At 31.6% G+C, this 15,941-nt stretch overlaps 2 protein-coding genes across 2 annotated transcripts; both read left to right on the top strand.

Moving 5' to 3' along the window:
• The first annotated feature begins 278 nt into the window (after nt 1–278).
• On the top strand, nt 279–3,176 carry LOC120151538 (prohibitin-1, mitochondrial-like). The gene is made up of 6 exons (XM_039163955.1): nt 279–366; nt 1,233–1,420; nt 1,597–1,713; nt 2,225–2,395; nt 2,485–2,697; nt 2,857–3,176. The coding sequence occupies exons 2-6, from the start codon at nt 1,244–1,246 to the stop codon at nt 3,046–3,048; spliced, it is 870 nt and encodes a 289-aa protein (XP_039019886.1). The 5' UTR covers nt 279–366; nt 1,233–1,243; the 3' UTR covers nt 3,049–3,176.
• A 10,511-nt stretch (nt 3,177–13,687) lies between these two features.
• On the top strand, nt 13,688–15,151 carry LOC120151502 (caffeic acid 3-O-methyltransferase-like). Its single transcript, XM_039163929.1, has 3 exons — nt 13,688–14,478; nt 14,561–14,625; nt 14,717–15,151. The coding sequence occupies exons 1-3, from the start codon at nt 13,752–13,754 to the stop codon at nt 15,014–15,016; spliced, it is 1,092 nt and encodes a 363-aa protein (XP_039019860.1). The 5' UTR covers nt 13,688–13,751; the 3' UTR covers nt 15,017–15,151.
• The last annotated feature ends 790 nt before the right edge of the window (nt 15,152–15,941 follow it).

Genomic DNA, 15,941 nt, shown 5'->3' with positions numbered 1-15,941 from the left:
TCTTAATTTTAATTATGAAAATTTTCTAATAAATTAATTTAAAACTCGGTTTTTTCCCAAATTTGATTTATTTAAAATATTTTGAATATAAATTCTAAAATTCTGAAACCAAAAATCTTAGCTTTAATTCCACAATTAAACATATTTTTTGGAGAAATTAAAAAAAATCATTCCACCAGTAAATTTCAGGTGATAAATTATTAAAAAAATATATTAATTTCATAAATAATTTTTCCACTTGTGACTTTTGAATGAAAAACCCGGTTGGTTGGACTGAAACAAAACCCATAATATAAAACCCTAAACCCTACATTTCTTCGTCCTTAATCCCCGAATCCCTCTTTCCCTCTGGTGACCATTTTGCAGGTACGGCCATCTGCATCTTTTCATCTTTTTTTAAAAGAAAAGGTTTTAGATCATATTTTAGGCGTTTGTTTTCTTAGCAATTTTGGAATGGAACTGTAGAAATCGGGCTTTGGTTGACCGATCTGTTTCCTTTTTCCCTCTTTGTAAGTCTTCTTGTTAATTCACATCTCTTGGTCAAGACAGTGTTAGCCGTACTATCAAATTCGGCATCCTCTTGTTCTAGAGAACTAGATTGTATAAAAATGTCAGCTCTAATTGTCTTACTATTTCTTTTATACTTTTTGTTTTTGCGGTTTGATTCGACATTAAAATGACTGGGTTTTGTTGTATCTTTCTATGCTATTGAGGGGAACCCATTTGCACTGCACTTGAAGTTGAAAATAGAGATTTGAGTGGGCGTAGACATGACCATGTTGGAATATATATGTTTATGTGTTTGGTTTCTTGCGACTGAAATGAATTGAAAATTTGTTTAAATATTATTCCTGTATAGATTATTTAGCAACAAAACGTATGAATCAACACGGTTTGGTTTCTTACACTTCTTATAATGAAATTTTTTAGCCTCTTCTCCATTACAGAGGTTTAGGTATCGCCTTTATTACTTGTGTATGTTGTTATATAGTTGCTTTTTCTATGTTAGAGTTGCTTAAACTATTTCTCTGACATCTCACATTGGGTTGAATGTGTATAGGCATACTTTCTTTATCTATCATCATGTGGATCTTTTGTTTTGCTGCTGTTGTTAATTGTTTGATCTTTATATCATCTTCGGCATATACCATTCTACATTTATTTGATGCTTGGCATTTTTTTTGTACTTCTGTGTTCTACTTCTGTTCAACTTCCTACTTTAAACTTTTCAGCATCGAGTAAAATGAATCTCAACAACCTCAAAGCTCCTAAGATGCCTGGAGGTGGAGCTCTTCCTGGTTTGCTTAAGATTGGAATAATTGGTGGGCTTGGTCTTTATGGAATTACCAATAGTCTCTACAACGTTGATGGAGGACATCGAGCAATTGTTTTCAATCGGATATTGGGAATAAAAGATAAGGTCATCATTCCACCAGTTTGTGTATTTATTAGAACGTCTCCTTCACCATATATGCTGTACCGTCATCCTTTCTTGAAGGACTAGATCTTTTTCGGTGTCCTATTGCATTCTTGTTTTTCTTTTGGCTTAACTTCTTTCTAGCAGTTTGTCATTCAGTTTAAGTATTGGTTCTGCAGGTTTATTCCGAGGGGACACACCTTATGATACCATGGTTTGAGAGGCCTATCATCTATGATGTCCGTGCAAGACCTCATCTAGTTGAGAGTACTTCTGGTAGTCGTGATCTCCAGATGGTAAATGCTAATTTTCAATTCTCACTCAGACATTTTTCCCTATTATTTCCTCATTGCTTTCTAGTTCTCTAAATCTAAAACAATATTAATTGGTGCGTAAAATTAAAATCTTGCCCTATTCTATTTCTGTAAAGTATCAAAAGTCAGGCTCTATTGCCTGTAAGATAATGGTAGTTAAGATTCAATGTGATTGTATATTTGGAACTTATAAAAACCTGAATTTAAAATGTTCAAATATCTATATGAATTACAACTTTACCACTAAATATGCGTCCAACAAATCCATGTATTTGAAAAATAATCATAAATGTTACATTTATATGTGCTTAATCACACAACTGCGCAAATTTCTGAATCCAAATCCTTCTTTGTAATTCTAAATTTCTTGTTGATGCTAAAACATATATGCATTTCCTTAGTTCTATTAATTGGAAACTTGAAACAGAAAAATGTTGCAGGGAGTAATGCCTTAAAACAGACACTAAACCTGTTTCTGAACTATCCTCTGCAGGTCAAGATTGGGCTTCGAGTTCTCACTCGCCCTAGGTCAAATCAGTTAACTGAAATTTATCGAACTCTGGGTCAGAACTATAATGAGAGGGTCCTGCCTTCAATCATTCATGAAACCTTGAAAGCTGTTGTTGCTCAATACAATGCTAGCCAACTCATTACTCAGAGAGAGGTATATATCATGCCATGCATTTTCTATTACCTAATAATGACATAAATGGTTTGGATTAATCGTGTTAAGTTGAACTATTGTGGTTTTAGAATGTTAGTAAGGAAATTCGGAAGATTTTGACTGAGAGGGCAGCTAACTTCAACATTCAGCTCGATGATGTGTCCATTACAAGTCTGACTTTTGGGAAGGAATTCACTGCTGCAATTGAGGCTAAACAGGTGGCTGCGCAAGAAGCTGAGAGAGCTAAATTCATCGTGGAAAAAGCTGAACAGGACAAGAAAAGTGCCGTCATTCGAGCACAGGTGAGATGCATGAAATGAATCTCACACTCTGGTTTGATGGGCTATGGTTTTATAGGAAAAAACAAAGAAAGGAAATAAAGGATTAAAAAGGAAATAAGTTTCACTACAAAATTAGACCCAAAAAAAATGCTGGAAAGTAATTGTTTTTCTGGTTTGCAGGGAGAAGCCAAGAGTGCCCAACTCATTGGCCAAGCAATTGCAAAGAATCCGGCATTCATCACATTGAGGAAAATCGAAGCTTCTAGAGAGATTGCATCGACCATTGCGAATTCATCCAACAAGGTCTTCCTGAACTCAAAGGATCTATTGCTTAACCTTCAGGAGATGGATCTTGAATCCCACACCAAGTAACTTGGCCACTTCCATTCCATACTTCTGATCAATGATCCAACTCTGAGAATGTTAAAATACAACACTCTGTTCTGTTTTCCCATGGATTTTGGAATGGTTTTATTTTATCTCAAGGATTAGTGTTCAAACATTATGTCAGTTCGAGCTATAGGGAGTTACTGGATATATGTTTCCTCCAATATGGTCCATCTATATCATCTTCATAAGCCCATTCTATTTCAATCAGATACTCTTCGAACTAAAGATTTTTATGTCAAAACAATAAAAAAAATATGACAGGTCAAAAATGAATATAATATAACAGGTGCATGTACAGGTAAAAAAATGTCTGCTAACATAAATACATTATAATTATAATCTAAACAAAATCCTATTCATCCGAGTTCAAAGGCTAATTAATTAACCCTGAAAAATGCTAAGCAGACCTCATTCGAGATTGGTGAACCTTGAACTTTCAAAGGCGACAAAAATTCAAGCCGCAATAGTTTAAAACTCTTTATATTCTTCCACTAAACTACTAATAGTTTAATACAACACTGAAATATTGATCACCAACCATAAATATATGAACAGGCAAAATGAATTCAAGCTAATTCTAGATGTATGCTCTAAGGTCGGCAACCAACCAATAATTAAATCATATAATGCAGAATTGGTATCTTGTTTAAGACGTATGTAGCTACGCAAACATTTTAATTTTCCAAGCTTCAAGCCAAGTGAAAAAGGCTCCCGACCCTCAATGTCGAAACATTATATAAAATGCACTACTAGGTGGCATGGACCATGGCCCCATCATCTCTTCAATCTCCCTAGTTTTTTTTTTCAGAGTATGAGAGCAGACAAAACAATGGGTTCAACCCAAAACACTTATTCCACTCTTAGCTCCGATAAGAAAGCAATGTTGATGGCCATGCAACTCTCTTTTGCATCAAATTTTTAATATAATATGATTTTGGAGAATGATGCAAAACTTTTATATTATATAAAAAATAAAATAAAATTTTAAAAGTTATAAACATATTTAAAATTTTTAAGAGTTTAGAGTTTAGCTCGCTCCCCTCATCCACCACTGTGTGGCTCGTGCACTTGTTTAATAATTACAGGTGTCCTTGAATGATAAAAGTAAAGAAACGAGGGTGACGTTGATGTAATGTCCGTGCAACTAGAAAATTCTTTGACTAGTTAGAAGGGCAGAATAATAATTCTAAGAATGATGACAAAGAATTTGTCGATGGATACGAAAGGAATTCTTTTACTAGTAAGGACGAAGGTGGACATATTGACAGAACGTCCAAGATGACGAAATACCATAAGATGGCCGTATAAATTGGCAATTTATCATATAGAATGATGTATATTTTGGTCAAACCGCCGCAACATAATATATATATACACACATAGATATAGGGATGGGCATGGGTTGGGTTCGGCTAACCCGACCCGATCCGAAAATGTTATATCCTTCACTCAATCCGAAAAATAAATACTCTCAACTCGACCTGAACCGACCCAACTTTTAAAATAAAATCCTAATTCGATCCGACCTAACTCGAAATAATAAAAAAATTATTTTTATTAAATAAAGATAATAATTTAATTAAAAAATAATATATATAGAGGGTATTATTGTAATTATTCTTAAATATATAAGATAAAATTATATTTTTTTGGGTCGGATCGGGTCTGGTATTTTGCATCCTAAACCCGAATCTGATCTAACCCAAACATCACCTTTAAAAAAATCCGACCTGACCCGACCAAACCCAATTTTTTTTAAAAAAAACCCGACCCGTACAGAAATAAATATTTAAATTATATATCGAAATATAATTTGATTTCTAAAGAATATTTCGTTTAAAATAAACGTCTAACGTTTTCACCATTATATTTTTATGTGCCTAACATTATATTTTTTTTAAAAAAATTAATAATAAAAATATATGTTATTAAAAAATCTCCTCCTTGACAGAAAACATAACTCCAGTAACTAAAGAGAAAAAGAGGAGAGAAGAAAAAGACAATTAAATCTCAATCTTCAGAAAACAGAACTCTGGTGACCGGAGAAAGAGAAAGATGAGAGAAAAACAAGACAAGTAAATCTTTGTTTTCAAAAAAACAGAAAATGAAAGAAATAAACGACATAATTTATATATCCAGTAATTAAACAAGTTTCATACCCGAATATGAAAAAAGAATACAACCTTCATGCCCCTAATTACATGCACCGTACTCCGCAAGCAACGCCAGTGGAACTCCTTTACTGATGCCGGTAAAAGCACAAGATCAAACCCTTTAACTTGAAATAATGAGTAGAGAGTGAGCTTTGGGAAGCTCAATAATACATGACTACTAGATGAATACAATAGGTAATCGGGTATAAGGTAAAACATAAATTCCTTATCGGGATAGTCATCATCATATTCTAGTGATGAATTCAGATTCCATTAGTTAAGTCTTCAATTACAAATAAGAACTTACGGTCTGAAGAAAGTATTCAAAGAGAGACAGATTCAGAAGATTGAATTGGGGAGTCTAGTGTGTTCCAACAAAACATAGAAATGTATACAAATCCTTTAAAAACATTATTAGTTTAAAACATATTTTAAAACCATAGTAATACCCTCCAACCAAACACTGATATGCAGTTTCCCAGAACTCTATCCATAAGGGCTTACCCTAAGCATACAACAAAGGATCCACCCTAAGAGAGTACCTTGGGGCCTATAGGCTTACCCACGGGTCTCCTTAGGTCCATAAGGATTTACCATCTTGATCAGAGCTGAACTTCCGTACTCCAGACTCATACCCACACAATATCCAATAGAAATCAAATTGACCAGTAACTTTAATATCAAAATCATGATCTAGGAAAATGTTGTAAAAATGAAAATGTAGTTATTTAAATCACATGAATGCCCTCCATCCATCCACCAAAATATAGTCCCCATACTAAGGAAGTGTCTTGGGGCCTTAGAGCCTACCCAAGGAATACCTTAGGTCCGTAAGGAATTACCACCTTGATCAGAGTTGAACCTCCAGAATCCTACCCAGATAGTATTCTCAATAATCGATTCATACAACAAACAATAGCTTCCATGATCCATAAATCAGGAACAATTATATTTTTCAGTGAAAACATGTAACTAGATAACACATATCAGGTAGCCATAGTTCATAAACAGTAAATCAAATACATCAGTAAATCAAAATATCAAATAGTTAAAAGATTCAATAAAACAATAACTTCAGTAAATCACATTTCAGGACAAGTAAAATAATCATATAGCTCATAAGGAACACACTAGAGGATCAAGTTATTTTTCAGGGGTACTTGGGATTTATCAGGTAGGGAGCTACGAAATTTCTGCAAATTGATTGAATTTTATAACGAGATCCCTATAAAAAAGGGATTTGATAGATAACGGGTTCATCAGCTATTCAGGAAGTGATTTATCAAGATCATAGTAATCAGATATATCAACAAGGTATTCAGGAATTATTACATCAAAATTTATTTAGGATTCAAACATTTCTAAAGTGATTCCATCAATCATGCTTATAAGGGTATTTTAGTCATTTAATTCTTGAGAAATTTGATAAATCAATTTAATAAGGGTATGCAACGATTTTATAGAATTCCAGAATTCAAGCATCTTAACAGGTTTCCAATATTTAAAATACTTCTCGTATTGTAACAATATTTAGGGATGATCAACCTACTTAGATCATACTCTATAAACCTCAAGGGTGTTACAACAATTAAAGCTTCATCGGTATATTTATAAATTATCTAAGGCATTTGCTTAATCTAAGTCATGAGAATATTTAGGTTATTTTGGTATTCGAGGTTGATTTATTCAGTTCAGAGTTTGAGGGTATTTAGTCATTCCAGGGCTTGGCGGTACTTTGGGTCATTTTACACTTTAGGGGTATTTTGGTCATTTCTTTCAATCCAGTCTTTCCATATAATTCATTTTTCTGAACAATTCAAACATAAATAATATTTTCTGATGTTTTAGCCTTTAGGTGTTTGTTGATAAATCAATAATTCTAGGTCTAGTACCTTCTCGGATGTTAAGATCTGATCATCAGTGACTTTTTGAACAGATCAGAAGTTTAACAAGTGAATTAGTAGTTTATCGGATTAAATATGAATTCTCAAGGTACTTTCGCTATCAGAGTTAGTCCGAACCATTTTTACATCATAAGGGTAATTTCTTAATTTCTTAACCAGGTGATTTTGATATAAAAAATTTTAACGAAATAATTTAGAATTTAAAGATTTTGAGGTTGATTGCTTTATAGGTTAATCATCAAACCTGAAATTATTTATTATCAGTCTTCTAGTGTCTTATACGTGTAATCTGAATCTTATTCAGTTTAATTACTTTTCATCACATTTGGATCGAGTTTAGAAATATATTAATTACACACATGTAATCAAACATATTCATCTATGCATTAACCAATACTAACATGTTCCATAAAGCATACATAAGGTAGTAATGTATTACCTCAATTTTTGAGTCATATCGGTTAACCAATTAAACTCCATTTTATCACCCTCGAACTTTAATTCCACGTCCCATAATGTCTCGGATACATATCAATAGAAATTACATCAGAAACAGAGCTTTATTGCAAAAAACAGATTGAACAGTGAAAAATAGCTTACATGATTTATATTTGGAGAAACGGACCTAAAAATAGACTCAGGACATCGAAAAACATAAAATATATGACTTTTTAGAAATTTTAACTTTTTGGTCAAAGTTAACGGACAAAGTCAAAGTCAAAGTCAACGGGCAGGACAACGATCAGATCAAAAAGTTAACAGTTCAGGTAAAGGTCAATGGATCAGACCAGTTTAGGTTGACTCAGGTCGGTACAAATCAGTTAAGGACGGTTTGGTCCACTTGAACCGTTCTAGAAACCTTCCTGGAGCGAGGAAGAGCCCCACGCGCACGTGACGACGATAATAGGGTAGGGTCAGTCGATCGAGCATCCGACGAGCTATCAAACACCAAAAATTAATTCATAAATAACCAAATATTCAACCAAAACAATTTAAATCAACCAGAAAAAATCATTCGAATCTTATCCAAATCGGTGATGAACGACGGGACGACGATGAGCGACGATTTTGGTTGGGTTGTGAGCGCATGGAGCTGGGGAGTTTGGTGGTGAGGCAAACCAATGCCTTGAATGATCGGAATCGGGGGGAAAATCGAGGCAATGAGGGGTTTTCGACGGAGCTTTCAAACGTCTCTCCCCGACGAACGACGGCGAATGGAGGAGAGTAGCTGGTAGCGGTTGGTTCACGGTGACCTGGCGCACCTGATGTGGGTGGCAGTGACCTGCATCGCCGGCCGGAGCAGGGAGCGACAAGAAGGGCAACCAAGCGATCTCTCTCTCTATGCGATGAACATCAGCCTAGATGAGGGATCTAAGGGTAGAGGTTGGATCGTCGATCATTGCTGAGTACGATGACGATGACTGTGCGCTCAACCACCGACCGGAGGTGGCTTGCCAAAGGGGCGATGGGGATGGCTTGGTTTATGGTTTGGGATTTCACGGGGTTTGGTTATAGGTATTTTCAAACCTGAACCAAATATATATATTATTAAAATCAGAACCCAAACAATGCCCTAACCTAATGGCTAAGGCGTGGCATTCATCACCCGAGTGGACAGGTGTTCGAAGCCTTTCAACCACCAACTCTAATTTTTATTTTCCACTGATCAAAAAAATAGGAAAATTTAGGGTTAAGTCCCTGAACTTCCCAAACTTACAAGATTTACCTAAAATCTTTCAAAACTGCCCATTTTAGTCTCTTAATTAAATTTAATAAATTTTACCTTAGAAATTTGTGTGGCACGTATCACTTAACGAAGATTTTTAACTGTGGTTAACGCTTGAACACCTAAAAGTGTAACATTAGAAACATTAAGCACTTATTTCTACCGAAAAATTATTTATGCACCAAATCGTATTTCGATGTATAGTTTATGCATTTATTTTTGTATCAAGCCATATATATATATATATTATATTTTCACTATAATCTATATTAATATTTGAGATATAGGTGCATGATATTTTCAATGAAGCAATATCTATTTGAGTTAATTTCATTATAAGTCCTCAAACTATGACCCTTGTTATAGATTAGTCCACAAATTTTTTAACACTCTAATTTCATCCTTAAACTAGGGCTCTCATTCTAAACAAGTCCCTAAACTTTTGAACATTCCAAATTCATCCTCAAACTATAAACCTCATTCTATATTAATCCTTAAAATTTTGAATGTTCTAATATTATCCCCCAAACTTTTGAATGATTTAGGGGGAAGTTGTTGGAATGTTCAAAAGTTTAGGAACTAATTTAGAATGAGAGTCATAGTTAAGGGATGAAATTATTATGTTCAAACTTTTGGAGACTAATTTAGAATGAGGGTCATAGTTTGAGGATGAATTTAGAATGTTTTTAATGATCTATTTAGAAGGAAGGTCATAGTTTGAGGATGTATGATGCAATTGACTTTATTTATTTCAATAAGATATATATATTTTTAATTAAGATCATATAGAAAGTATTACAATAAATAAAAATATTATGAGTATTATAATATCATATTATAATTCGAGATGTATTTTTGTAGGATTTTTTTACAAGAAAGTTTCACCTTATTAATTTTATGCTATCTTTCTTAAAATATATTTTTAATGTTTATTATACATTCTAACCTCTTATTTGAACACGTCATCTTTCTTAAACAAACATAAAAAAGATTAACAGAAAAATATAATGAAAACAAAATGATAAAACTGATAAAAATAATAAAAGAAGAAAAAAAATTAAGAATTTAATATAATTTATCATGTTAAATTCATGCCATGTTAATATTTTTCACATTTGATTGTATGTATCGAAATTTGTGTGTAATAAGTCAGTTTAAAAAGTAAATTATTTTAACGCCATTTTATTATTTCTTAATGTATTTTATATTTTGCAGATTTTATATTTTTAAAATGATAAATATTATATATATATATATATATATATTTATAAACGGAATAAATAGCTTTTACTATTTTTCCCGCATTATAAGTAACTTGAACGGTTAGATAATTAATCATCTTTGAATGGTTGAAAATTACATTTTTAACTATAACTGATTTGGGTATTAGGTGAGTATTTGACCATAAGGGGTGTTTGGTTCAAGGAATGTGGGATTCCCATGGGATGGGAATCCCACATTCCCATGTTTGGTTGGCCGGGAATCTCATTCCCGGTAATATTTTATTACCAATAGTAGATTTTTTTGGGTATATTACCGGGAATGTCATTACCTCCATTCCCTTAGGTATTGTAACATTACCGGCGTTTTGGACTAAAATGCCCTTAAATTTTTATTTTTTTTTCAAAAATATCATTCTTCTGTCATTGAATAATAAAAATTCTACGAAGGTTAAATTACAAATTTATCCTTAAATTATTTTAGATTTATAAAAAAAATCTATAATTAAAATTTTATATGAAGTTTAGGGGTTAATTTTTTTTTACCCTTTCATTAAACATTTTTTATATTTTTAATTTTGTAAAAAAATTATATAAATATTATGAATTTAATTTTTTAAAGAAAATATATAAATATTTTACAATTTGTAATATTATACAAATATATAATAAGGACAATTTGGTCAAATATACATTCCAATAATCTTTTATTCCTTTGACCAAACACGGTAATCTTACATTCCTGCTAAACCAACCAAACACAAAATACAACATTCCCAGTAATCCTATTCCCTGGTAATCTTTTATTCCCACTGGTAATCTTACATTCCGTGAACCAAACGCACCCTAAGGGTTTTTAGGTAATTGAATTTGGGTTTATATTTTTCAATGGGGTAATTGACCCCATTTCCTTCTTCGTTTCTTCCTAAAGGGAAAAAAATGCGTAGTTCTCACACCTGAGTCAAAAGTTCGAAAATTTAACACAACAATAGTACAATATGTTCTTCATCAGATAATATAATACATATTTATTAAAAATAAATGCCATTTTTATCAGATAACATATCTACTGTATCAGTGCAGGAAATATAATTATGTGTATTATAATAATATAAATGATATATGTTGTTCAAAATTTTAACTTTATTAAAAATATGTAAATTACTTTGATAATTTAAACGTACCAGCACCATAAATAATACATTATATTAGTTAGTATGTGTATTTTATTTATATTAATTTATTTATTAAATAAAATAAAGAATAAAATATATCCTTAATTAACGAATATGGGAAATAATTAATAGTAATTAGTACTATAATTTTATTTTCACTAGTTTTATTAATGTTTTCATGTAATTAATACGAATCAATAATTTCTTATTAACTATAAGTTAAGAAGTAAATTAATTATTAACTTAAAAGTGCTTAAATTATTATCTATTTATGACTTAATATATTTTTTATTGGCTAAATTATACTTCAAAAAATGATTTGGTGCCTAAAGAATATTATGTTAATAATAGGTGTCTAACGTTTCCAATGTTACACTTTTAAGTGTCTGGACCATAACTATCGTTAAATTTGGCAATTATCTGACACGTGCCACACATATAAAATTTCAAAAATTATTTTATTTAAACTAAAACTTAATATTATAATTAAAAAACCAAAAATCACTCAAATTTTATATCTTTGCCATCGATCGGCCACCATCAGTCTGTGGTCGTCATCGTTGACACCATTAGAACCGTCTCGCTATCGCGATCGAAATCCAGTCTTCCATCCACCGTGAAACTACATCGATAGTCATGAAAAACACTGCTATTAGATTTTTCGTTGTTGTTTTCTGGTGATTTCGACGGTTACACTCGTCCTACGTTAACAACCATCATCGTTGAGTTCCTCATCCTTCTCCGAATAAAATTCAAACGATGGTGACCTTTTGCTATCAGAGTTGGGGTTGGGAGATAAAGAGAGAGAGATGACAATGGAGTTTTGATTTTTTTTAAAATTTTTTCTTTGTTTAAATATAATATTTTTTATTATTAAAAATTTAAAAAAATATAATGATAGGCACTTAAAAGTGTAACGGAGAAAACGTCAGGTGCCTATTGTTAATAAAAAATTTGTTTTCCGAAAAATGTTTTCTCGTGTTTGTTTCACGTTATTCGTTTTCCGGAAAATATTTTCCAGTGTTTGGTTGGAGGAAAACTAGTTAGTCAACGTAAAACATTTTCCTGATCAACAAAATTTCCTTTGTGTTTTCTGAAAAATGATTTACGGTCTGATTTTCCGTAAGCTATTTTTTGAACTTTTCACTTCAAAGAATAAATACTCAAAATAATTTTATTTTATGAATTTACTATTAATAAAATATTTTAAAATCATTTTAATCAAAATATTAATTATTAAAATATTTAAAATATATTTATTAATATTTCTAATAATATAATATTATATTTTTAATATTATAATAAAATAATCAATTATATTATAATAATATAAGATATTATATTTTTATTTTAATAATATATAATAAATTATTAATAAAATTTATATTATTTATTAATTTCATAGAAATAATATTATTAAATTATTAATAATGAATAATATTATTTATATATTTAATAATAATATAATAATATTTTAATAGAGATATTTAAAATATACTAATTAATATTTTTAAAATATAATATAACACTATTACTTTAATAAATAATTAATATAATTTATGATATTTGATTTCAATAAAATATACCAATATTAATAATTTTATTAATAAAACTATAAAAATAATATTTAATAATAAATAAATTATTTTAATATTTTAAAAATAATAATTTTAAGTTTTATGATAAATAATATTATTTATTGTATTTAATATTTTTAATAAATAATTTTTAAAAAACTCATCAACAAGTGGAAAAAATGTTTAAACAACATCTTCCAAACACCGTAAAACGTTTTCCAGATGTTTTTCAGAAAAATGTAATTCATTTTACGGAAAATATTTTCCAGAAATGTAATTCATTTTCCAGAATTCAAGTTCCAGTCATTCATTTTTCAGAATTCAATTTTTAGAAAACCAATTACAGTCAAACAAACAAATTCTAAAATAAATATTAAAGCTTTTATATATTGATTCGAGTTATAAATTATAAAACCGTAGAAAATGCTAAACATAGATCATTCGACACTAGTTTACGTCTGAATTTTCAGAGGAATATAAGAATTCAAATCGCCAAGAGTGTACAGCTGTTTATCTTCTTCTACTAAACTAGTATTAGTTTAATACAACATTATCTTCTACTAAGCTAGTATTAGTTTAATACAACACAGTGCCTCCCTATGTGACCGTGAGGGTGAGGCTGCTAAGACCAAATATGCTCAATATTAACCTAAAAATATATATAAACAGCCAAAAAGAATTCTAGACGTATACTTTAAAGTCGACAACCAGCTCATAATTAAATTATATAATGCAGATTGACGTATGTAATTACGCAAACATTTTAACTTTCCAAGTTCTAAGCCATGTGACAAAGGCTCACGCCCCTCAGTGCCAATACATTATATATTCACTATTAGGTGCTATGGACCATGCCCCCATCATACTTATTTTTCTCTTAATTCTCTGAAATCTCTTAAGTTTTTGCAGAGTTTGAGAGCAGAGAAAGCAATGGGTTCAATCCAAAACACTACTAATTCCACTCTTAGCTCCGATGAGGAAGCAATGTTGATGGCCATGCAACTGTCTTTTGCGTCAGCTTTACCAATGATTCTGAAGTCGGCTATAGAGCTCGACTTGCTTGGGATCATCGCTAAAGCTGGTCCAGACGCTTTGTTGTCCTCGAAACAAGTGGCTGCACAGCTCCCCACCACCAACCCTGATGCGCCTCTCATGCTAGACCGCATGTTTCGAGTGCTGTCGAGCTACAACGTCCTCACTTGCTCCTTGCGCACTCTTCCCGACGGTAAAGTGGAGAGACTCTATGGCCTTGGCCCCGTCTGCAAATTCTTCACCAAGAACGAGGAAGGAGGCTCAGTTTCCACCATCTCTCTCATTGTTCAAGACAAGGTCTTTATGGACAGCTGGTTTCACTTGAAAGATGCAGTGTTGGAAGGTGGATCTCCATTTAACAAGGCCAATGGTATGCCTGTATTTGATTACCTCGGCACGGATCATAGACTGAACATGATTTTCAACAAAGGAATGTTCGATTTATCCTGCATTAACATGAAATGGATTCTCGAGAGATATGATGGCTTTGAGGGACTAAAAACACTGGTTGATGTTGGCGGTGGTACTGGGGTCGCACTTAACATGATTGTCTCCAAGTACCCCAACATTAAAGGCATCAACTTCGATTTGCCTCATGTTATCGAGAACGCTCCCACAATCCCTGGTACGATATTATTAGCTTTTTCTATGTAATTTTAAAAACCAACAAATAGATTAATATGTTTTCAAAATGATATCGTTTGTAGGTGTGGAACACGTTGGTGGAGACATGTTTGTGAGTGTCCCAAAAGGAGATGCAATTTTCATGAAAGTGAGTTGAACTGACATAAAGTTAAGAATTCTGTCGACTTGATAAACCATGTATAACTTATGTTCTCGACATGTATGTGTTGGTGGTGCAGGTTATATGTCACAGTTTCGACGACGAAAGCTGCTTGAAAATTTTCAAGAAGTGCTACGAGGCTTTGCCTAACAATGGGAAAGTGATAGTTGTGGAAAACATACTTTCGGATTATCCAGATTCAGGCCCTATCACAAAGTTTACCACCTTATCTGATGCTTTCATGCTGGCTTGCAACCTTGGGAAAGAGAGGAGTGAAAAGGAGTTTGAGGCACTGGCCAAGGGTGCTGGATTTCAAGACTTCCAAGTTAAATCTTCTGTTTATAGCATCTGCGTAATGGAGCTTCTCAAAAGAGTTTGAATCTTTTGTCTAAGAGTTGAATAAAAGTCAAACTCAATAATCGCAGAGTTGGATTCCATAGTTTGAATCGACTTGTTTAAGAATGAGCATTTTTAGTATACTGTGATTTGTGTACTTGTTTAATAATTATTGGTTTCTATTTCATGGCATAAAAGACTCACATTTACTCTCTTCCTTCCTCCCTAGTCTCAATTTTCATTATCACGGGTTAATCGAGTATTATTCATTTTAGGAACTGAATTATAATTATTAAATACTTTAGTAATCACTTAAAAATATTTATTTTTATAGGTTACACAATTATTAAACATATAATATTATAAAATAATAATAAAAATTAATTCAAACATCAGTCGACAAAGTTATGACTTTAGAATTAAATTGTAAAGATTCAAAATTATGGTATTGAATTTGATATCATGTATCATGATATCGGTGCCTAACTTATTATTAATACCTTTTTAAATGTATCGATATCAATTTAAGATTAAAAAATTTATATATCGATATTTTATGTTGAAAACCGATATTATATGAAATAAATTATTAAAATATATAATTTTACGAGTTTTGAAAGTCTCAAAATATCCTTAATTCAACCTCAAATTTAACGCATCATTCTAATACTTCTAATCTACCCTAAAATATGGTATGTCAGCATACTAAATACATCAAAACACATGTGACCTAAGTTTTAGCATGCTAAAGTTTAAGGTAAATAAAGCATTTAGTTTCTCAACTAAAATTGATATTCTATGTTAGCTTTTATATCATAAATTCTATTATTATATAATATACTAATCAAACAATCAAACATATAAAAATGTAAAAGCTACGTCCACCAAACAATTTTGTAATATTATAGCGTAGACTTCAAGCCATGATGAAGGGCACATTATGTCGGACATATGCCATTAACTAATAG

Source organism: Hibiscus syriacus, unplaced genomic scaffold (genome assembly GCF_006381635.1).
Source record: "Hibiscus syriacus cultivar Baekdansim isolate YM2019G1 unplaced genomic scaffold, ASM638163v2 tig00111059_pilon, whole genome shotgun sequence".
In the NCBI taxonomy this organism is placed as follows: domain Eukaryota; kingdom Viridiplantae; phylum Streptophyta; class Magnoliopsida; order Malvales; family Malvaceae; genus Hibiscus; species Hibiscus syriacus.
The sequence above is the reverse complement of the archived record's forward strand: the minus strand, read 5'-3'. Positions and strand labels throughout refer to the sequence as shown.

Excerpts from the sequence above, each read along its gene's own strand:
- LOC120151538 (XM_039163955.1), top strand. The coding sequence starts at position 1,244 with ATGAATCTCAACAACCTCAAAGCTCCTAAGATGCCTGGAGGTGGAGCT. Across the intron at positions 1,714-2,224 it reads GTAGTCGTGATCTCCAGATG|GTCAAGATTGGGCTTCGAGT; the intron begins GTAAATGCTAAT and ends TATCCTCTGCAG. Across the intron at positions 2,396-2,484 it reads AACTCATTACTCAGAGAGAG|AATGTTAGTAAGGAAATTCG; the intron begins GTATATATCATG and ends TTGTGGTTTTAG.
- LOC120151502 (XM_039163929.1), top strand. The coding sequence starts at position 13,752 with ATGGGTTCAATCCAAAACACTACTAATTCCACTCTTAGCTCCGATGAG. Across the intron at positions 14,479-14,560 it reads GAACGCTCCCACAATCCCTG|GTGTGGAACACGTTGGTGGA; the intron begins GTACGATATTAT and ends TATCGTTTGTAG. Across the intron at positions 14,626-14,716 it reads GAGATGCAATTTTCATGAAA|GTTATATGTCACAGTTTCGA; the intron begins GTGAGTTGAACT and ends TTGGTGGTGCAG.